The sequence below is a fragment of the Pinus tabuliformis genome, chromosome 7, assembly GCF_031772625.1.
Source record: "Pinus tabuliformis cultivar Carrire ecotype Pingquan chromosome 7, CPIR1, whole genome shotgun sequence".
In the NCBI taxonomy this organism is placed as follows: domain Eukaryota; kingdom Viridiplantae; phylum Streptophyta; class Pinopsida; order Pinales; family Pinaceae; genus Pinus; species Pinus tabuliformis.
In genome coordinates, this window is record NC_142293.1 from 2038841658 (window position 1) to 2038864685 (window position 23028).

Sequence of the window (23028 nt, forward strand, 5' to 3'; positions counted from 1 at the left end):
CATTCATCTACATGACACTCTTTCGGGGGTCACTATACAACACATTCACAGGGATCACAACACTATTGTTGATGCCATGTCTAAGAAGGGTCTATTCACCTCCAATGATGGCTTACATATCACTCTGGAGATGGATGGGTGCTCGATGGACGCTGGTTTTATGCCATTCCCCTGATTTCAGTTTCACTGTTTATGCTACTGTTTTTGCCTTTTTGCTATGTTCATATCTTGACTGATTCACATTTGGAATACACTCCCATCCATCTCTATATTTTTGTATTAGCTATACACGTTTGTTTTTGGTTGTACGTTTTGGATGGCTGTCCACTGTTATATGTTTTCACTATAGGGTTGTATTTTGACATATACTGGATGTTATATGAGGACACGAGCTCTTATAATAGATCACACTAGACTTGATCTGATATGAGATTATACACTGAGCTACTGTATTCTATATGGACTATGTGCTGATATGTTGCTTTTCATGTTGTATCCAGATGGATCTTGATATATTGGTTTTACTCTACTATAATAAAATTAGCATTTTTTTTGAAAAAAAAAGAAATAAAAAAGAAAAAGGAAAAAAAAAAAGAAAAAAAAAAAGAGTTTTTTTAAATGATTTTTAATGTTAAAATTAATTTAAATAACAATGAGATAATTTGTAATTTATTTATTAATTTAAATTAATTTAAAAAACAATTAAAAAAACATAAATAAACATCTTAGTGTAATTTTAACTTTTCACATAGTAAATTAGATTTCTCATATCTTAATAAATGCTTTATATATTTCTTATATACTTCAAACAACTAAGGGAAACTATGTTGTATATTTTTTTTAAAATTAAAATTTGATTTTCAAAACAAAATTGTATGGAATTCTTGTGATTTTATAAAAATTCATAAGAAGTATTTTAACTAATTTTTAAAAGTATAATCTAACTAATAACTAATAAATGAATTAAAAAAAAACTTAAAATTGTTTAATCTACAAAACTATATTGTTTTAGAGTTTTTTAAAGACACTTAATTTATTTAAGTATTAAAAGATATATATTTTAAATAATAAAAAATTACAATCTTTCCAAAAGAAACTTTTCTTTTAAATTGTATTACCAAATTCTCTCAAAAATTTCTTTCTTCTTAATTTTAAAGAGAAAACATGGATTTTGACTAATACACTAATTTGACTTTAAAATGTAATTTGCATTGCATTAAATGATTTTCTAAGTGGATTATTTATCGAATGACTCAAGCCTATATTGAGGTGAATATTCAAAATGATTTGGCAGCTAAAAAAATGTCATCGTTGCATAAAAAAAATCTAAATATCACATTGACCATTTAAAACTAGAATTTGCCTCAAAAGGTGCAAAGATAGGTCGATATGATTCTTAAATTGGAATTGTTGAATTGAAAAAGTTGTACTTTGTTTTGAAATAGTAAGTGTTGTTATATTAGATTTAGCTTATTTAATGTATTTGTGTTAAGTTGGTAATACACAATTAAAATAATAATTAAAACAATGATATGTTGAAAGTTGATTTGAAATATACTTTATCACTTATTTTACCAATGAAAGATTTAAAACCATTTTGAAGAAAGATTGATTTTCTAGAATGGACAATTTTGACTAAAAAGAAAAAATAAGTACATATTACTTTTGCCTCATTTTAGGTTATTAATTTTTCTTTTTTTTTTTGCCAATGTCTAATATGGTGACATTCAAAATGTATGTTGTATTCTTATTCTCATTTGTATTCCTATTATTGGTGATTATCTCATTTAGAAAATTATCTATAATTGTTGTAAATCAATACAATGTATTATTACTCTGCATCAAGTTGAACTCGGCCTAAAGGATGAAAAATTAAAAGAATCATACTATTGTTGTATATTGGTTGTTTCAATAGTAGGTTTTGGATGACATTATTTGCTTAAAGAGATCTTTGCTTAATGTACCACAACGAGTTGCCATAGGTTCTTTCATAGTGCATAACATTCTACATATGCATTTGTGGAGTAACTCAGAAACAATACAACGCCCCATTTTCATGGAGTCCCATAGTTTGTCTATACATATCAAACAGTTGTGCTGCCATATGCATACTTTTCTTAGCAATGAGAAATGAGATCTTCTTGTCACCTACAATATAAGATGTGGCAACTATTCAAAGGATGGTTCTTATATTGCAAGTAATGGAAACTTTTATAATTCTATATCATCTAATGGACTTGCAAATGCATGGAGCTTTTGTATGAACACTCTAGTGTTGGGACTCAGAAATCATCCACCTTTTTCTTCACTATTCCTTACATTTCATCATCCCATTAACCTTTTATCATATCATTTTCATACATACATTTGAGTTTCACCTTCTTATTTTCCATTTTATTCATTTTTGTATTGCAAGTGAATATATGATTAAATATTAGAAAATATACATATTTTTATATATATCTCAAGAATATGTGAGCTTTGTGATGTGTAGGAAATATGTGAAGAATTAATATCTACTCCACCATATTAAGGAGATAATTATGCAAGCCTATTCCTAAGGAGAAAATCATGGAGGATTTGGTTGGCATATCTTATCCAATTCCTAAAGAGAAAATCATGGAGGATTTGGTTGGCATATCTTATCCAATTCCTAAGGAGAAAATCATGGAGGATTTGGTTGGCATATCTTATCCAAGATATGTGAGAGATTTATGGAGGATTCAAAGGGATCATATTTTGTAATAATGGGAAAGTAGTTAAAATTGCTTGAGAGATTTGTGGGATGATATTTTGTAATAATGGGCAAGTAGTTAAAAATGCTTGAGAGATTTGTGGGATCATATCTTATAATAATGGGAAATTAGTTGAGAGTGCTTGAGAGAATATTGGATATGTAATTATGAGAAGGTTATCTTCCTCATGTATATAAGAGAGTGTTCTCTATTCATTTTAATGATGAAGAATGGAATGGAATTCTTAGTTTTCATTTTTATGCTTTCATGATTTGTAACTTGATTCTTGTAATATAATTTGGGATAACTTTATTGTTGTGAGCTCACATATGTTGTTTGTCATTCAATTCTTCACATGTTGTATTGCTTTTCCTTTATGCAATTTCCTGCTTTCCTAGTTAGTGTTTCAATGCTTTTCTAGATTAATTTGATTTCAGTAATTTAGATTAGATTAGATTAGTTCCACTTCAGTCCTGCATATATAGTGCATGTGTCTCGTAAGTCTACGGACCTCGGATTGACAAATTAAATAGTTGGGCAAGTACTACAACAGAATTAAACGAACATATTTTCACCCAACATTTTGGCGCCGTTGCCAGGGAGGCACGATGGATTGAAGTTTAGTTTGATTTTTCATGCAAGTGTGTTTAGACATGTTCCTAACTCCGAGGTGTTAAGGCGGTAAGACGTGGGGAACAACCTACGCATCACATTCGAGATACCGTAATGGGCTCGACCTCTTATGGATCAGGGCATGTAGGGTGTGTTTACATTTATGCAAGTGTGAATTTCAATTTCTGCAGGTGTGTTTGATTTTCACAACTGTGAAGAGTGTTTGATGAATTCATGGTTCATGGTTGTAATTGAAGCATTCGATTACTCAATTAATGAGTAGTCCTTGTAAGAGGGTTTAATTGAGTATTGAATTCAAGATTATTTCTGTGGTCCTTTTGTTTTTAATTCAATTTTTTTTTTAGTGTGCTGATTTTTTTGTTTGTTTTTAGAATCTCTTTCCACATGGTTTTATAATGAGTGTCAGCTTGGAACTACTCACTCAGATCCTTGCAGAAGTCAGAATCTCTTCTTCCCTGGAAAAAGAGATCTTGACAAGAATTGACAGTTCAACCACTCCCCAAGAAATAAATGAAGATTCAACATATGAAGAATCTTGCATATCTGATGGCGAACAATCATTCGAACATGAGATCGAGGAAGAAGAACAACAGATCGGAGTAGAAGAACAAGAGTTACAACATGATCTAAGTGAGAGAAATTGTGCTTATCAAAGCTTTATCGAACAATGGTTCCAGGTAAGTATTAGATTAGATTCGTCTTTTTATTTATTTTTAGTTGATTTGCAGTTACAACAACTAGACTCATTCACTTTCGAATATTTTCATCCATCATGTAAAAAATTGCTACTGGATATATTGTTGTTACTGCTACGTGAATGGCTTCATTGGAAGTTTAATTACACGTAACTAATTTTTTTTAATTAGTATAGAGTAGGTAGGCTTTAATTTGTAGTTTTTGCTTTCATTTTCAGTTTTGCTTAGAATAAGTATGCTCTCCTCCGCGCTTAGTGCGATCGCGAGGATCAGAAAATAGGGATGATTTAGACTAATCTCAAGAATAAATAAATGTTTTGCAATATGCTTCATAAAAAACATCTTTCAATATGCAAATCATTGTGTCCATTTGTTAAAAAAAATTAAGTCTAGAGCAAAGTTTAGTTTCTTTCTAATCGCAGATTCTTCCTCTGTGCATTGCTGCATCGATGATTTGTGAAAAACGCTGGATCACCATTAGACTGCTCCAGAATCGTAAAATTGGCAAAGCTGCCTTACCATGCACCAGTATCCACCCATCTCTCCACCACCACCATTGCAAACTCCTGCCACTCCATACTTCCCATTCCTTTGCATCAATCCCCCTAAAAGTGTGACCATAATGCGAGCACCACTGCACCCAAGTGGATGCCCCAATGACACAGCTCCTCCATGTACATTTACAGTTTCAGGCTTGAGATAAAGTATCTTCTGGTTCGCAAGAGCCACAATAGAAAATGCTTCATTGATCTCATAGTAGTCAATTTGCGAAGCCTCCAAGCCTGCCCTCGAAATAGCTTTTGGTATGGCTAGAGCCGGTGCAGTTGTAAACAATTCAGCTGCCTGTTCAGCATTAGCATATCCTGTGATCTTTGCTATAACTTGTAATCCTAGTTCCAAAGCCTTCTCTCCACTTACTAACACTAGAGCAGCCGCTCCATCACTAATTGTTGAAGCATTACCCGTAGTGACACTTCCACCTTCTTTAAATGCTGGTCAAAGTTTTCTTCGTTTTGCAGCATCAAACTTCCCCAAGCCTTCATCTTTGTGAACAACTGTGGAAGGCTTTCCTCTACCTCCAGAAACCTCAACCGGCACTATTTCCCATGCAAATGCACCACTGTTATGGGCATCAATTCCACGTTCGAAACTCTGAACTGCATGGTTGTCCTGTTCTTCTCTTGTTATGTTATGATTATCTGCACATAACTCTGCACATACTTCCATGCCAATATCCTTGTAAACATCCCAGAGTCCATCTTTCATCATTCCATTGACAAGAGATCTGTGTCCTAGTCGATACCCCTTTCTGGCATCAGGGAGGTAATAAGGAGCGTTTGACATGCTTTCCATGTCTCCAGCCACAACAATGTCATTGCTTCCTAACTGGATACTCTGGGCTGCTAACGTTGTTGCTTTCATTCCTAATGCACAGACTTTGTTGATTGCAGTGCATACCACAGAATTAGGTATCCCTACACCCAGTGCTGCCTGTCTAGCAGGAGCTTGACCCAGGTTTGCACTCAAAACATTTCCAAAAAATACTTCTTGGACCATGGCTTTTATGTGTATATCCAAAATAGATTTGTTTTTAATAAAAATAAATAAATTAATTAATTAAAAAAAAAATCGATAACTTTTGTTTTTTTTTTTTTTAATTTGTTATTTATTAATCCATGAGTACATTGCAAGGGGACATGCAATATTTCTAGTTGGGGGGAAATAAAATTATGTTGGATTTTTTTTGTGAATTTGTGGGAAAAAGTTAGGATGCATATACTAACAAGATAAATGAGATTGGTGTTGTGTAGGTCAAAGAGAAGCTTATGCAGAAAGCTCAATATTACGATGCGACACCCTTTTCATCCATGATTAGTGTAACTTTGAAAAATAACTATAAAAAAATGGACATTTCATAACTTATTGAAAATGAGCTAATTTGTTTTTGAGTCACTTCATATAGGAATGATCGATGGAGATGGCACACAAAGGTGACAATTTTTATGCAGGAATGATGCTAAGCATTGAAGACAATCTAATGCAAAAGTGATTTTTCAAAATCACAATGAAACATGCATCATTGGATGCTTGAAGGAACTAATTCTTCACTGCACATATCATGACATTTTCCACTACACAAAAATCCTTTTGCGTCATGATTACTCCCCTTTTTCCTTCCAAACGCCTAGACCATCCTTGTGTTGCAACCCATCTTCCATTTCCTTATCTTTCACGACTTCATGCATGCCTATTTTTCTGAATCGCATACATCCCTTTATCCTTTTCAATTTATTTTTGCCTTCTAGTTTGCCTTCTGAATAAAACTCATTCCCTTTCCATGATTACATTGCCTTGATTTCCTAGCCATGCTGATCCACACTGCTTGTCCGTGAGTTCTTTCCATCTATAGTCCTACCACATATTTTTGTACAAACTCGTGTTGACTGATGTGGGATTCCTTAAGGCCCACCTTTCAACAAGTCTTGCCCCATCGACATCAACACCTTATATGGGAAATAGACTAGAGTTCCTTTTGAGTACCTAGAGGCTTGCATGCCTTAATGGCAAGTTCTCTCGCTGACGATCATGGGAATACATCAATGTCCCTTGATCTTCAGATCTTGCAAGTGGCTCGACCTCGACACATCCATTCGCACTTTGCAAGATGTACTCTGGTACCTTGGCACTCATTGACATCAATGGTGAGTTGCCTCGCATTGGTTAACGACATCCATCAATGGTCGGTAATCCAATGATTTCTATTCATGCTCGACATCGACATATTCATTCGCATGTTTAGAATTGTACCATCGGGTTTGTAGCGGGTGAAGACTATACACTTTTTCACGACTCCCTCAGCAGTTACAGCAGCATGAATTCTGATCTATGAGAGTACCACAGTTCCACTTTCAGCGTTTATCTTTTCCATGATTCAGCATCAGCAGTTCAGATTCCTTCATTTCCCAGGATCCAGTTACAACAACATCAGTCACATTTTCTTGATCCAGCAGCAGCAACAGTTACATTCCTATTGCATAATTCATCATTCTTGCGTAAGTAGAGGTATGTTGTTTTCTAATCTTTAATCATGCAATTCCTTATATGCTAACTTGAATATTTTGGAAAATTCCCTCACAATGCTACATTTCCTTTCATGAGCCATGTCAAGTTGCATGAGGACATGCAACCAATTCAGTTGAGGGGGGAGAACTGTATTCACTACATATTCACTTCCATGATTCCATTTCTTCACAACTATCACTCCATTTACCACTCACCAATATTTATTTTCCAATGATACTTTGTTGCACTTTGCTTCATACGCAATATTGGCATGCTTCATTAATATTACAAAAGGGCTTTCTTATGCACATTATGATTTCCAGTGAGTGTTTACATTATTATTGAAGAAAAGAGAACAGAAAATGAAATGAATGTTGTTAACACAAGAACCAACATTCTTTGTATTCATGGTTGTCACACAAGAACCAACCATAAGAAAATGTAAATTGTTACTCATGTCTTTCACATATCCTAGAAACATTCATTATTAAAAGATATCTTCATGTTAAGCCAAAGTTCAAAATGCCAAATGTTCTTAAAGAGACCCATGCAGGGTTGCATGAGGACATGCAACAAGTTCAGTTGGGGAGGATGTTGGGACTCAGAAATGTCATATTTTCATCCACCTTTTTCTTCACTATTCCTTACATTTCATCATCCCATTAACCTTTTATCATATCATTTTCATACATACATTTGGGTTTCACCTTCTTATTTTCCATTTTATTCATTTTGGTATTACAAGTGAATTTATGATTAAATATTAGAAAATATACATATTTTTATATATATCTCAAGAATATGTGAGTTTTGTGAAGTGTAGGAAATATGTGAAGAATTAATATCTCCTCCACCATATTAAGGAGATAATTATGCAAGCCTATTCCTAAGGAGAAAATCATGGAGGATTTGGTTGGCATATCTTATCCAATTCCTAAGGAGAAAATCATGGAGGATTTGGTTGGCATATCTTATCCAAGATATGTGAGAGATTTATGGAGGATTCAAAGGGATCATATTTTGTAATAACGGGAAAGTAGTTAAAAATGCTTGAGAGAGTTGTGGGATCATATTTTGTAATAATGGGAAAGTAGTTAAAAATGCTTGAGAGATTTGTGGGATCATATCTTGTAATAATGGGAAATTAGTTGAGAGTGCTTGAGAGAATATTGGATATGTAATTATGAGAAGGTTATCTTCCTCATGTATATAAGAGAGTGCTCTCTCTTCATTTTAATGATGAATAATGGAAAAGAATTCTTAATTTTTCATTTTTATGCTTTCATGATTTGTAACTTGATTCTTGTAATATAATTTGGGATAACTTTATTGTTGTGAGCTCACATATGTTGTTTGTCATTCAATTCTTCACATGTTGTATTGCTTTTCCTTTATGCAATTTCCTGCTTTCCTAGTTAGTGCTTCAATGCTTTTCTATATTAATTTGATTTCAGTAATTTAGATTAGATTAGATTAGTTCCACTTCAGTCCTGCATATATAGTGCATGTGTCTTGTAAGTCTACAGACCTCGGATTGACAAATTAAATAGTTGGGCAAGTACTACAACAGAATTAAACGAACATATTTTCACCCAACATCTAGTATGGTACTCACCTAATGTTTTACAGTACCAACAAAATAATTTGCCACTTAAAAGGTTAGTGGAACAAATTTCCACTCATAAGCAAAGAGAACCTTATTGTTTACAATTATGAAAATGCAATAATGGTGGGCATCTTTTGGAAATCATCTACATAGGTTTGATATTTTCATCATTGTTTAATAGTAAACCAAAAAACATAATACGTCACATCAAATTGTATTAAAATCAATTAAATTTCCATATTTACACTGAAGGTGTTCCTTTTTGAAATTGGTTAGGCCAGGCATTGTCTACTCTTTTCATCTCCTTTTGACATATGTTTGTTTATTGTTTTTCCCATTAAGTTACATCTGAATATAAAAAGTAATTCGTTTTCAGTTTTGAAGGAGGTGCAACTAGCCATGCTTTGTCTTAATGGCTACTTACCACCTTCCCGCAGTGCCCTCGTGGCTCTGGTCCGTTCCACGTCTGTTCTCTTCCAAGGTGTTTGGTTGGTCCACATGGCGTTCTGTCTCTGGATTCCTTCCTTTCTCCCCAAGGGTTGCGCGCTCACCAAGAACAAGAACGTCGACTTTGTCATATGCAAAAGCAACGACATGGCTGCAAGGGTGCTGGGAATGGCCATTTGCAATTCAATTGGGATCTCTTCCTTGTCCTACTTACAACTTTGGGTATTCTGTTTTATTGCATTGCTCCTATAAAGAAAAGTTACCTGCCTCTCGGCTTTAATGAAGAGGAGCCCATATATCATCATCATGTCAAGCTTACCCATGTACAACACATTGCTGGGATTTAGAGGGCTCACAACACATGGCTTTCACCCTCCTCCTTTGGTTGTTTTGGATCAGAGGATGAGTTGGGCACATTCGAAACCTAATAGTACTTCCCTTACACTTACTGCATTGGATCACAACTCTTCGTATTAGGTATTGTGAAATTATGTATTTAAGTGCATTAAAAGTGTTTATAGACACACGACTGATTATGTGATCCTCTGGGAAAGTTGTAAGCAATGGTTATAATATTAACAAACAATCATGATTAAGACACCTCATTTCTCAATCGAGATGTTTTTCAGATAGAATTCATCAACAAGCTATCTTCATGATTGAACAGAGGCTAACAATAAAAATTACTGCTACCGACAGAAGGGAGATTTAGACTTGCATTGTCTTGTTGTCTTCGGAGAGAGAAAAGTAATGCATGGTTGTGGGTAAAGTTCTATGTCTTTGAGGGAACTCGTAGTTGTGGGTAAAGTTCTATGTCTTTGAGAGAACTCGTCTCGATAATATTATGTTCCATGTTTATTAGGGTTGAGGTGTTTTGAGATACATTTAAAGCATGAGGTTGTTTATTTTTAAAATTTTATTATTAGTATAGATTTATTTTAATCAGTGATTTATGTATGTACTTTCCTTTTTTTAGAGTATAAAATTTGAAAAAAAGTTGGCATTTAAAGAAATTTAATCTCTATATATCTTTTCTATTTTTATATATAACTTTTAATTATTTAAATTGCTTTTTTAGATTTTATAGAATGCACAATTTAAGTTTGTAATTTCAATAAATTTTTGCTATATTTTAAACAAAATTGATGAAAATATACATACAAGGGGTTAAAATATAAAATAGTGAGTGCACTCCAAATGTTTTAACTATAACAATATTGTTTTTTGTTTTTTTGTTTAATAGGTACATGTACGTCAGTAACGGTTGATGTGTACCACTACTCGTGAGTGAGAAAGACCGTCAGTTTTGAATTACTGTCAACTCGAACCATGAACATATTTTGTCCATCACTGGCACATCCAACCTACAACAGTTGACATAGACATAACACTGATAACAACAACGACATTGGCATTGTTGATTTTCTAGGGATATCCAAAGAAACCATTGTGGAATTTTGTTTCACTACCAATGCCACTCAATTTACAAAACAAGAACCCTGAAACAAAAAAATAGATATAGAGTTATAAGCTAGAGCATTGCCTTCTCAAGCAATCTAGACACTGTAATAAGCTAGAGCATTGCCTTCTCAAACAAACTAGACACTGTAAATCAATCCACTGACCTGTCAAATGTTGTCAATCTCATCTTGTCAAGCCCAAGACGTAAGCAGTTCATCCATCTAAGCCTACAACTCTTTCCCCATCTCTTTAGACTATAGAGGAATTGATGACACAAACGAGAATATTTTTTACAGCGATTGGAATAATATTGTGTCGTCTATTTTATCTCACCAACAACCTCGACAATCACATAAAATAACACAAAAGCCATAGTAATAGTTTGTCACGTGCATATTTCACAAACAAAACATGAATTATAATAATAAATATATCATTGGCCAGTCACAAACACAATTTCTTAAAACAAGGTGAAATGTTAGCGTGTAAAATTGTGAAAATCTTGATTATTATATTGAAATCCTATATTTAAAATTAAAGAGGGTGTTATATTTAGAGTTTTTTATATTACAAATTTTGTGTGCATGTAAAGTTTTAGTAAAAATGGATATTTGATTGTCATCTTTATGTTGAATGTATTTAATTTAGTTATTTGTATTTTATAAATAAAAAATTATGATTATTTGTGTTATTAAATATTATTTATTTTTATATAATTGATTTGGAATTCAATTTTTGTTTTTTTGTTTCGGGGGCTATATTCTCATATTCTTGGGGAGATTAATGAGGTCTACTTCTTGTAATAAGAAAAATGAAGGGCATGTAATTTACCTTATTTGAGAGCATTATCACTGATCAATAGGGATAAACCATGGTTTACGAGCAACATGCAGTCCAAATGCTTGAATGTAATGTCCATGTAATCAAAGATCTATGAAACCATTTGCAGGTGCTTCCTTTAAAATACCTCAACAGGGCACATGACCACACGCAATGTAACATCATGCCCCAATACGAGAAGCCCACTATTGTGCGCCAATGCTTCTCCAAATCTCTGGTTCGAAAAATGAAATGAATATCCTAACCTTTTGATGTGTTTGAGCATGTGGGTTCTCTCGCATCTGCCAATTCTTTGGAACCCCAAACCAGCCTTCAGTAACCCCATATGAGGAAGAGGAAGAAGCGCAAGATCGCACAAAGAAGAGGAGAAGCTGTACCTCTTTAATGGCAAGCGAAGTCCAAGTTGAAGATGGATTTACAATAAAGAAAATGAGAACGCATTCATCAAAGATCACATGGCAAGCAAATGGAGGCTTACCCAGGTATTACACATGCGCCTCCACTCCTTCAAGGTGCATAATAATCTCATTCTGTGTTATAGGAATATTCAAGAGTCCCAAATAAACTATTGGGAATACACGAGGAATCCCACCATTGAAAGAAGCCAATCTGATATTCTGTTCACCTCACAAGTCAGGAGTTTGAGCAGTTATCCGAGTTCCCGAAGTTTAAGTTCTGTTTTCTCAAGGCCATATGGGGAATTGGACTTGGTCAAGAAGGTGTGTGATATGTTAACAGAGGGGCACTGGGATATACCCAATGTATTATTAAGTGGGTTGACACCATTTCAGTTGGTTCAGATTATGAAATGCCTAGCCAACCCAATTGAGGCACTTAGATTTTTCAAGTTTGTGTCCACGCAATGGTATCCTAGACATTTTACTCAGTCCTGCTGCAGAGTTACCCACGTACTTGTTAGGGAAAGGGCATGGAATCTTGCACAGGATGTCCTGCATTATTTGGTTGAAAGAGTTTCAGCTTCTGCTATTTTTGAGAGTCTACGGATTACTTTCAGTGGCTGCAATGGTAATCCTGCAGCCTTTGATTTTCTGTTCAGAGCCTGCGTGAGGGCCAAGATGATTCCCGATGCCATCGATGTATATTACCAAATGAGAAACCTTGGATTAAGACCCAGTATCCATTCTTTGAACATTCTATTGAATGTTTTGATTCAGCTGAACAAGCCACAGATGATTTTGGAAGTATTTAGAGATTTGTTAGTTAATAATATTCCACCCAATGTACGAACCTTCAACATTATAATTCATGCTTTTTGTAAGAAGGGAGAGTTGCAAAAAGGAATAGAATTGATGAAAGAGATGGGTAAGCATGGGTGTGAGCCCAATGTATATAGCTATAACACGGTTATACATGCACTTTGCAAGATGGGCAAACTTCAAGAAGCATTGGACTTGTTCTCTATCATGTTTGACAGGGGGTGCAGTCCCAATTCCAGCACTTATAATACTCTTATTGATGGAGCTTGCAAGGCAGGGAAGATGGGTGAGGGAAACAGGATTTATAATGAAATGTTGGAAAAATATATCCTTCCTGATAAGATAACCTTCAATACTCTCATCTCTGGACATTGTAAAGTGGGAGAAGTGGATCGGGCAAACCTATTGTTGATTAAGATGCTCCAAAAGTGTTTAGTACCAGATAACTTTACGTTTAACACACTCATTGCTGGGAACTGCAAGTTAGGCAATGAAGAGGAGGGAAACAGACTTTTAGATGAAATGATGAAGAGAAACCTACTTCCTGATGTCTGTACATACAATGTGCTCATAGCTGGGCATTGCAGGGCTGGAAGGACAGAGGAGGCCAGCAGGCTCTTTGATCAAATGCTTGAAAATGGTCCGAGTCCTAATCATTTCACCTACAATTCAATCATTGCTGGTTTCTGCAAGGCTGGCGATACAAATAATGCATTTAAGCTTTATTATGATATGAAAAAGTGTGGTCTTTTGCCGGATGTTGTTACTTATGGTGCGCTCATCATGGGATTATGCAAAGAAGGTAGAATGCAGGAGACAGGTTCTCTTTGGAAAGAAATGCTGGGACAAGGCTTGACTCCAGACAAAGTTATTTTTACCACACTGATCGATGGGCATTTTAAGAAAGGAGATATATCGCAAGCTTTCAAGCTATGGGCTGAAATGGGAGAAAACGTACATTTTCCTGATGTCGTTGCCTACACTGCTTTCATCAATGGGCTTTGCAAGCAAATCAACATGCAGGAGGCCTATATACACTTCATGGAAATGAAAAATAAGGGCATATCGCCAAACAATTTCACTTACAATTCATTGATTGGTGGACATTGTAAAGAAGGAAATTTAACTGTCGCTTTCAAGCTTGAAAAAGAAATGGTAGAACAGGGGCTTGTCCCGGATATTTTCACCAAAAACATTCTCATTAATGGACTTTGTAAGCAACGAAGGGTAGAGATGGCAAATAGGCTCTATTTCCTCATGCATAGCAGCGGTTTGGTTCCTGATGTTGTTACCTACAACACTTTAATTCATGAATACTGCAAGACAGCTAAGATGGGCAAGGCCGTGGAAGTTATGAACAGGATGTCCTGGAATGGGTGCATTCCTGATAATTTTACATACAATACATGGATTAATGGTCTTCGCATCATCAAGATGATTCATCAAGCTTTTAAGCTGCTGGATAGCCTTATTGCAATAGGATTTATTCCTGACACAGTCACTTACAATACAATTCTGAATGGTCTCTGTAAGGATTTGCTTGATCAGGCGACTATATTGTTAGGAAAATTCCTAAAAATTGGTTTCATTCCCAACACCGTTACTTATAATATGCTGCTTACTCATTTCTGCAAGTTTGGTATGGGTGATCAAGCTTTGATATGGCTAGGTAAACTTTTGAAAATATGTTTTACTCCGAATGCTGTTACACATAATATAATAAACAGTGCTCATTTTCGTGGCCCAAGGTCTGCCAAGATTCTCAAAGAAATGTCAAGAAAAGAATTTCTGCTGAATAGCGTCATGCAGTTGATGATTCATTGGCAGTACAATCAAGGATGCATGGAGATGACAGATGCACTCCACAATGACATGCTGAAGGACGCTATTAGTTTTTCTAATATATGTTCAAAGAATGCAAGGGACAACCACAATGAACAAAATTCTTTTGATGTTCACCAAATAGTTATAAGGGAAGATCATCATGATGCTTTTAGTTATGACAGCCTGAAAGCCAGTTCTCTAGATGGTCCTTACCAGGAAGTGAAGTCTGGCGTAGATGGGCTCTTTGAAAATCAATCAAGTGTGTAAAGGTAATATGCATGAGTCTCATGTTATGGTCAATTTGAGTTTTCAACAATTTGCCTTCCATTTTGCTTACAAGTTTTGATACAAATGCGCAGCTTGCAGAAAGAAATTATATAATCTCCACTGGTGACCAAAATAGTATAAAATCATAACAAAATGGGGGTGGATTGACACTAGATAAACCGTCTGCAATGGAGTATAGGCCTGAAGGTGAGGAAAGTGCAAATGAGCAATGCTACAGAAGAAAGAGAGCTGGCCAGATCTCCGACAGAAAGTTGGAATATAAGAACTGCCCTTAATTTGTATCCAAGTCTTAAGAGTGCAGATCCATCTATCAACCTAAAGTCACCTTTACTGAGATTAATGATTTCATCAAAGGAGTGGCACAGACTAAGAAGATGAATTGATTGGGCTACCCTTGGTGGTAACCAAGAGTTACACTCATGAGTCATAAGCTTTCAGAAACTGTGCTCGGTGCTTAAATTATCTATCAGACCTCTGAAGTTGGTGTTGCTTAATAATGGCTTTATTCGTGGATGTTGATTGCTTTTACTGGTGCAAGTAAGACAGTGCGGGCTGAAGCTGCAAAAGGATAAGATGTTTTGACAACTGAGGCATAAATAACAATAGGTAAGCATACACCATGTTTACCATTAGATGGCTGGATTTTCACTCAATTAACTCTTATTTTGAAATAATGGGCCTGTTTAGAACTAGCATAGGTCTATCTTAACTGTGGATTTACTAAGCATCAAGAGGGATTGAAACAAACTAGGTATAAGGCTCTCTCAAAGCTTAAAATTCTGACGTTAAGATGGATCTACGCTGTTTTATTTTATTATTATTATTTATTAACTTGATTTTTTTTGAGATTAGATGTTGGATATCTTTTTTCTTCCATTTTAGTTGATTCCATCCATTCCCTATATGACATATCGCTTTCACCCCAGGTTGTAGAGTGCACCTCGGTTCTCTTGGTACAATGAGATTACATTTCAGACACAGGTATTGCTCTCCTTGATGAAACTTGATTTTGACACCTTTTTTTTTCAGTTTGCCTTAGTGTGCTTATTTTAAAGAATGTTGTTCCTAAGTTATGTTAGACTAAATAATGGGTAAAAGGCATCAAAATTGAGAAGAAAAGCATATATATACCTGGAAAAGACAGTTTTGTGTTCTACAACAAAAAGACACAGATTTCTGCTTAAAGTATGATTTCAACAGAGTAAGAAGACAAATCTTGAATAGCGATTCCTTTGTATCTGAAAACGTTCTAGCTGTATTATAATGGTGCACTATCTAGATGTTTCAGCATATCATACATGTAATCTAAATGTATGAGGTCATCAGATACCATAACTTTTTTAACATAATGTCAAATTTAAACAATATTTGGCAAAAACACACCACAGGACTATGATGATCCATGAATGCCTCTCAGGAACAGTAATGCAAATAGTTCTTATAAAATGAATCTGGATTCTGCACTATGTAGATGATACAGTGATCAGCTCCAGATCAAGTGTCATATATGCTTGGTCTACTCAGTATCGGGCATCACATTTAATCTTTTATGAGATTTGCCTGTCTTTAGTAAAAGTGGTAGCCAGTTGATTGAGTGCTTACCGGATGGATTCTTCTTGGGTAGCCATGCCTATTTATGTTGTTTGTGTGCACCGGCTTACCTAACTCGCAGGGCTCTTTTTTCAAATGGTTGGTTCTCACTCCAGGAGTATTTAGAATTGTTGAGAATCATAGCTTGGATAGGAAATATGCATATGTTTAGCGTGAATATGCGAGAAATAATTGGAATTATTTTTGAAAAAGGTTTTTTCGAAGAGTAATTCTATTTTGTAATTCACTTTAGTAAAAAGTGAAGTCTTATTTTTAACACTTGACTCTAAAATTGTATTTAGACTAGGAGTAATCTTAAAATAGATTCTCTTCTAAACTATAAAGATAGGGCAAAGTAGAGGCTATTACACACACTTGAGCAGTTGCCAAGAGAGAGAGAGAGCAAGCAGTTAGGGAAAAGGCATTCTCAGGCAGCACACAGTATGAGATAGTGGTCTGCACAGTCATACGGACAAGTCCTTACATGTCTGTACAGTCGTATGAAATTATGAATAGTGTGAAAATTTCATCTATTGCAGCATCTTGAAATTATTCACCTAACTGTAATTTTAATTATGCAATTTATTTGCTACAGCAAACAATGAATAAAATCACAACTGCAATTTTCACCATAAAAAATGCTGCGGAAAATAAAATATTGGAAACTGAGAAATTTTAGCACACACACAAGAATTGTGACACCGTTATTTTTGGACAATTGTCCCCGGAAAAACCCAATGTGGGAAAACTGGTGCAGCAGTTGAGGGTTTTATTATTTATGCAACAACAAAAATTCTGAGTACAATAAAATGATGCCAAACTGACATTTCTATTTGAGAAAAATACTGGCAAAAATATCTGAGGGAATTTACCTCCTCCTCAAGCAATCTTGCAACAAATTGAGCCTCAGAACTGGCTTTGGAACCCTCTGCATCAACCTTCTGCGCAGGCCCCACTCGTACTGCCCAAAAACTGCCTCTGATGTGACATCTAGCCTGTTGCTGCCATTGGAAGTGATTCTTCCAGTCTCCTGGAAATTTTCTCGGCCTTTGGACGTTGAATCGACCCTCCTTTTGGCTAAATTGAACTGCCTATCTTGAGGCACTGCGCAGTCCCTGCACTGCCTCCTGAGGAATATTTTCTGCCTTCTCTTGTGGCTCTTCCAGAACTGGAGACGACTCCAGAAATCTGCTACTCTGCCCCTCTGCCACCTGCAACTTGATCTCTGACTTGATTTCTCATGATGAATCACTTGCACTGGAAAATCGAACTGTCTAAATCACTGAGTATCTGCATTGGTGTGTTCTCCATCTACCCTTCGACTTCTTCTTATAATCTTCTGTTGGAGCACCAACGACCAAGATTAGATTTTAATCAAAGACCCAAATTAATCTTCTATCGATCCATGTGAGTTTTTAGAGAATTCTCACCTTGACTTAATTAATTCTGATTAATTAACCAGTGTTCTTAAGTTTAGACTTAAGAAACATTAAAAATAGGTTAATAATTTAATTAAGTCATCTCTAGGTGGAATTTTTAGAAACCATTTCTGGGTTATGGAGATTTCATGTATTCTAGCTTCTCCACCAAGTTTCGTGACTAGAACACATCTAATGCTACAAAAACTAACACTCCCTCTTAGCGAGGATTGTGTTCTACTGCTGCACATCCTGTGACAACACTTTGCTTCTGTATCATCCTCTATCACATTGCTGATGTTTGGCTGCTGCTGCCCACCAACTACTGCACAACTCTAATGCTGCAGCTGTGCTGCTGTTGACCACCAACCACTGCCCAACCCTAATGTTGCATCAGTGCTGTTGCTAACACTACCATGCTGCTGCCAACCCTGCATCTTCACTGCAACTCCCTCTCATCTGTTGTTGCTGCAATTGCAAGTACTGCAACTGAGAAGCATCCGAAATAATTTGTCCCTGTTACAGAAACGGGTTCTCCACCATACCCATCTGTGCTCTAAAATAGATGAACTTAATTCTCCTTAGAGATTTCGTGAGTATATCTGCAACCTGCTCTTTTGTGGGAACATACGGTACTTGGACTGCTCCACACTGCACACAATCTCTGATGAAATGACACCTGATATCTATGTGTTTCGACCTGTCATGAAACACTGGATTCTCAGATGTTGAAATTTGGTACCGGAGGACAGGTGGTTCCCTTAGGCTTTGATCTTTGGCCTAGGGAAAAGTGTCCAAAAGAATTTAATTTTTCTCCTAAAGTAACTTTATAATTTTTATAAAGTTAAATCTAATTTAAAAGTGACTTTAAGTGATAAAGTTACTAAGTCTAATTTTAAAGTGACTTTTATAAAGTCAATGAAAAATTAGAAAGGAAAAGTGACTTTCGAAATAAATGACTAAGTGGGTCTTTATTAAAGTGGCGTGAACTAAAAAATAGAAAGTGAGATTTAAATGAGCATTTAATCTCAGCCATTGATCTAAATCTATTTCAGCCATTGGATTTAGGGATCACCCAAAAGTCACTTGGGGTTAGATTAAAGGAGGAAAAGGAGGAAAAGGTCATTCATTCTTTCATGAGCAGATTGGGAGAAGGAGAGCAAGAGAGCAAGAGAGATTTCTGAGTAGGGAGGAGAAGGAGACAACAACTTGGCACACATTCCAAGGCAACAGTTGAGCAGATTTGTACAGCTGGTTCAGCACACAGTGAAAGACAGATTTTGGCACGATTTTTGAAGAGTGGTTTGCACAAAAATCGAGGAGCAATTTGCTGATTTTTCTGCACGCGAAACGAGGGCTGTACAATGCATTTATTGTAGGTAGTACAACACATTTATTGCAGTTCGTACAATGCATTTAATGCTGGATGTACAACATCATTTAATGCTGAAAGTGGGCACGAAAATCGAGGAGGCTGTACATCATTTATTGCTGTCCTGTTTGCTGTAATTTCCAATTTGCTGTGAGGCATGGGAAAAGAGATAAGTTGTAAATTTGTTTGCTGATTTTTTGCTTAATATTTCTCACTGTGAAAAAGACAATTTTCAGGAATAAAGAAGAGCTCTCAAACTGGTTTTCCCCAAGAGTTGTAGGGGGTTTTTCCAGGGTCAAGTTGACCAAAAATCTTAGTGTTTAAATGTGTTTTAATGGCTGTTTATTACTGCTGATTTTTATTTCTGCAATTTCCAGCATTCTGTAAAATTTCCAGAATTTGTGTTTTCAGCAATATTTATTTTTTCAGCTTGTTAAATGTATGGTTATGGGAAAGGGCATTTAAGTACATGGGAGAAATAAGGTGAAACTGAAAACTAGGGTGGGAAAACAGAAATTTCTACAGAGAGCTTGATGCAACTCTAATTATCATAGTAGACACTTGTCGCCTCCATCCTTTCCCTGAACAAGATTACTAGCAGCTTTCAAAGCCATATAACTTCACACGTAGTTGTGCTTGCTGCCATATACTCTGCTTCTGCAGAGCTCAGTGCTACTGACTTCTGCTTCTTGCTACACCAAGAAACCTTTCTTGATCCAACATTGAAGTAGTACCCAAAGGTACTTTCCTTGACCACTGAACTACCTGCCCAATCTGCATCCACACATAGACTGATGTCATCTCCTCGGGTATATCTCAACCCATACTCGATTGTGCCGTGCACATACCTCAAAATATGTCTCGCTGCTACCCAATGTACCCTCTTCGGTTCTACCATAAACTGACTGAGGGTATTGACTACAAAGTAGATATCTGGCCTAGTGTTGACCAGATACATGAGAGAACCGATAAGTTGTCTATACAAGGTGGGGTCAACATCCTTGTCATCTGATGCATCTATTTTCTTCCAGTTGGTGATCATGGGCATAGACATGGGTCTACAATCTTGCGTTCTGAACCTCTTTAGAATATCTGTAGCGTATCTTCCTTGCCCAAGGAAGATCTCCTTGTCCTGGTGCCACACTTCCAATCCTAGGAAATAGTGCATCGACCCTAAATTCTTCATATCAAACTCTGCTGCCAGGTTCCTCTTGCAGTCCTCTATGAGCCTTGATGATCCTGTCAAGAAGAGATCATCCACATACAATACTAGGATGAGTGGCTTATCTTCTACCATCAAATAGTAAAGGCTGGGATCTGCGTCACTCTTGACAAATCCCATCTGTTGCAAGTAGTTGTCAATTTGACCATACCATGCCCAAGGAGCCTGCTTGAGCTTGTATAGAGCGTTCTTCAGTCTGCACACACGAGTGTGCCTCTCATGAGTCTTGAAGCCCTCTGGATATTCTATGTACACCTCTTCCTCTATCACCCTGTTCAAGAATGTTGTTTTGACGTCCATCTGGTGAATCTACCATCCCATATGAGCTGTTAGGGATATAACTAACCGAATAGAAGTATATCTAGCAACTGGGGCGAAGGTCTCCTCATAATTTATCCCTTCTTTCTGTGCATACCCCTTTTCCACGAACCTAGCCTTGTACTTCTCCACGTTGCTGTTTGCAACATACTTGATCTTGTAGATCCATCGAGAACCTACAACTGACTGTCCTCAGGTCTCGACACTACCTCCCAAACAACGTTTGTCATGATAAAGCTGTATTCTTCTACCATGGCATCTACCCACACCTGATGTTGTACGGCTTCCTGAAAGCTGGAAGGTTCTGCAACCTGAGCTACCAATGCTTGATATCTGTCAGGCTATCTGCACTCTCTCTTGTTCATCCTAGGCATGCCAATAAAATCCTTTTCATCTCTCAATGTTTGACGAACCTCTCTGTTGGCTCGACCACTAGTAGTGGGAGGTTCAACCAACTCCTCATCATCCTGCCTCTGCTACTCCGTGTCCTGAGATCTTGTTGGATTCCCGACTCCTGAGGAAATGCTAGTACTGGTTATTGTACTGGATCCTTGTGACTGCCCCACTATTGGACCCACTGACTGCCCTTACTGCTGGACCATTGGAGCTTCAACTGGCTGATTCTAATCACCTGCAGGCATCTCATGAGATCTCTTGAAAGCTCGATCTTCCATGAAATTTACGTCCTCTCTCACTATAATATTCCTACTGTTAGGAATGTAGATCATGTATGCCTTGGAGGTCTTGCTATACCCAACGAGAAACCCCTTCTCTGCAGTCTGATCCAGTTTGGTGCACTTCTCATCTAGCACGTGGCAATAAGTAATGCTGCCAAAGATTTGAAGTGACTAACCTTGGGTTTCTTCCCTTTGAAGACCCCTTCTGGCATTTTCTTCCCCAACGCTTTATGAGGAGTCTTGTTTTGGATATACACTGCCATGTTACATGCCTCTGCCCATAGAAACCTGGGCAAACCCTGGTCATATAACATTGCTTTTGCAGCCCCAACTATGGTTATGTTTTTCCGCTTCGCTACGCCATTCCGCTGTGGATTATATGGAGTTATCCACTCCCTTCTGATGCCTTCCTTCGCACAAAAATATGTGAAGTCTTTATCAATGTACTCTCCACCATTATCTGAGCGAAGCACCTGGATCTTCTTTCCTGTCGTATTCTCCAAGAGAGCCTTAAACTCCTTGAAATGATCGAAGACCTTATCCTTGGTCTTCAAAAGGTAGATCCTGGTTTTCCTGGAATGGTCATCAATAAAGGTGATGAAGTATTTGGCACCACTAAGAGGTCTAGTGGACATCGGGCCACAAATATCTGAATGTATAAGTCCTAACACGCCATTTGCTCTGCTCTCACTTCTTAGGGAAGCTGCCTTAGCATACTTCGCAAGTACGCATCCTCTGCACACATCATCATGTTCAGTCCCAAGTTTTGGAACCCCTGTTACTGTTTCCCTGAGCATCTTGAGTGCTCCATGGTGTAGGTGTCCCATTCTCCTATGCCATAACTCCTTTAGTTCCTTCCCACTACTACTATCACTACCTATTAGTGCCATTAGAGAGTCGAGCTGCAACCTGTATAATCTGTTGCTTCGAAATCCAATCTGTCTTACCTTCTTCCAGCTTGAGTGTTTGACAAACACTTTCTTCCCTACGAAATGGATATCATATCCCTTATCCTATAACTGGGATATTGAAATTAGGTTCATACCCAACCCTGACACATGCAATACATCTGTAGTGTTGGTGCTTGCTCCTAACTCCCTCTGAAAATCAATGATACCTCTCCCTATTGGTGTACACTTCGTTCTGTTCCCCATTGTAATCTAGAATTCCATCTGCTCCTCCTTGTAGCTAGAGAAATATTCTCTAACCCCTTTCATGAGCGCTGACGCTCCACTGTCTATATACTAGACACCTTGTGAAGTTGATCCTGACAAGCAAGCAAATTCGTCCTCCAACCTGGAAGACAAATCTGAGGCCCCTTGAATGTCAATTCTGTCCATGGTCATAGAAAGAACAATTCTGTGTGCTATTCTTCTTCCACCCGACGTTGATTCTGCAATCGAAAACTGCTGCAAAATCCTCTGTGTCCAACTAGAAATCTGCTCAGTGAAAATCTGAGCTGTTGCTGCTCCCTTTGATTGCTCGAATCACTATTCTAGGAAATTTAAATTTTCTGCCACCTGCAACTGAAAATCAAATTCTTCTCAACAATTCAATCTGCCTGTCTAGGTTCTACGCATTCTCTGAGAATTTCGGCCTACTGCTCCCACTAAACAACGAAA

At 36.8% G+C, this 23028-nt stretch overlaps 1 protein-coding gene and 1 pseudogene across 5 annotated transcripts in view; one reads left to right on the forward strand and one right to left on the reverse strand.

Moving 5' to 3' along the window:
• Window positions 1–4540: 4540 nt before the first annotated feature.
• LOC149256701 (acetyl-CoA acetyltransferase 1 pseudogene) lies at window positions 4541–5620 on the reverse strand (annotated as a pseudogene).
• A 5832-nt stretch (window positions 5621–11452) lies between these two features.
• LOC149256702 (uncharacterized) overlaps window positions 11453–23028 on the forward strand; it is a 68567-nt gene continuing 56991 nt past the window's right edge. For 3 of the 5 annotated variants that reach the window (XM_089460845.1, XM_089460844.1, XM_089460843.1), the window contains exons 1-3: window positions 11453–14790; window positions 14881–15415; window positions 15736–15790. In XM_089460845.1, the coding sequence (XP_089316971.1) occupies window positions 11936–14788 (2853 nt within the window). In that variant the 5' untranslated portion in view covers window positions 11453–11935 and the 3' untranslated portion in view covers window positions 14789–14790; window positions 14881–15415; window positions 15736–15790. The remainder of the gene's footprint in view (window positions 14791–14880; window positions 15416–15735; window positions 15791–23028) is intronic. The other 2 variants (XM_089460846.1, XM_089460847.1) reach the window with 2 other exon arrangements.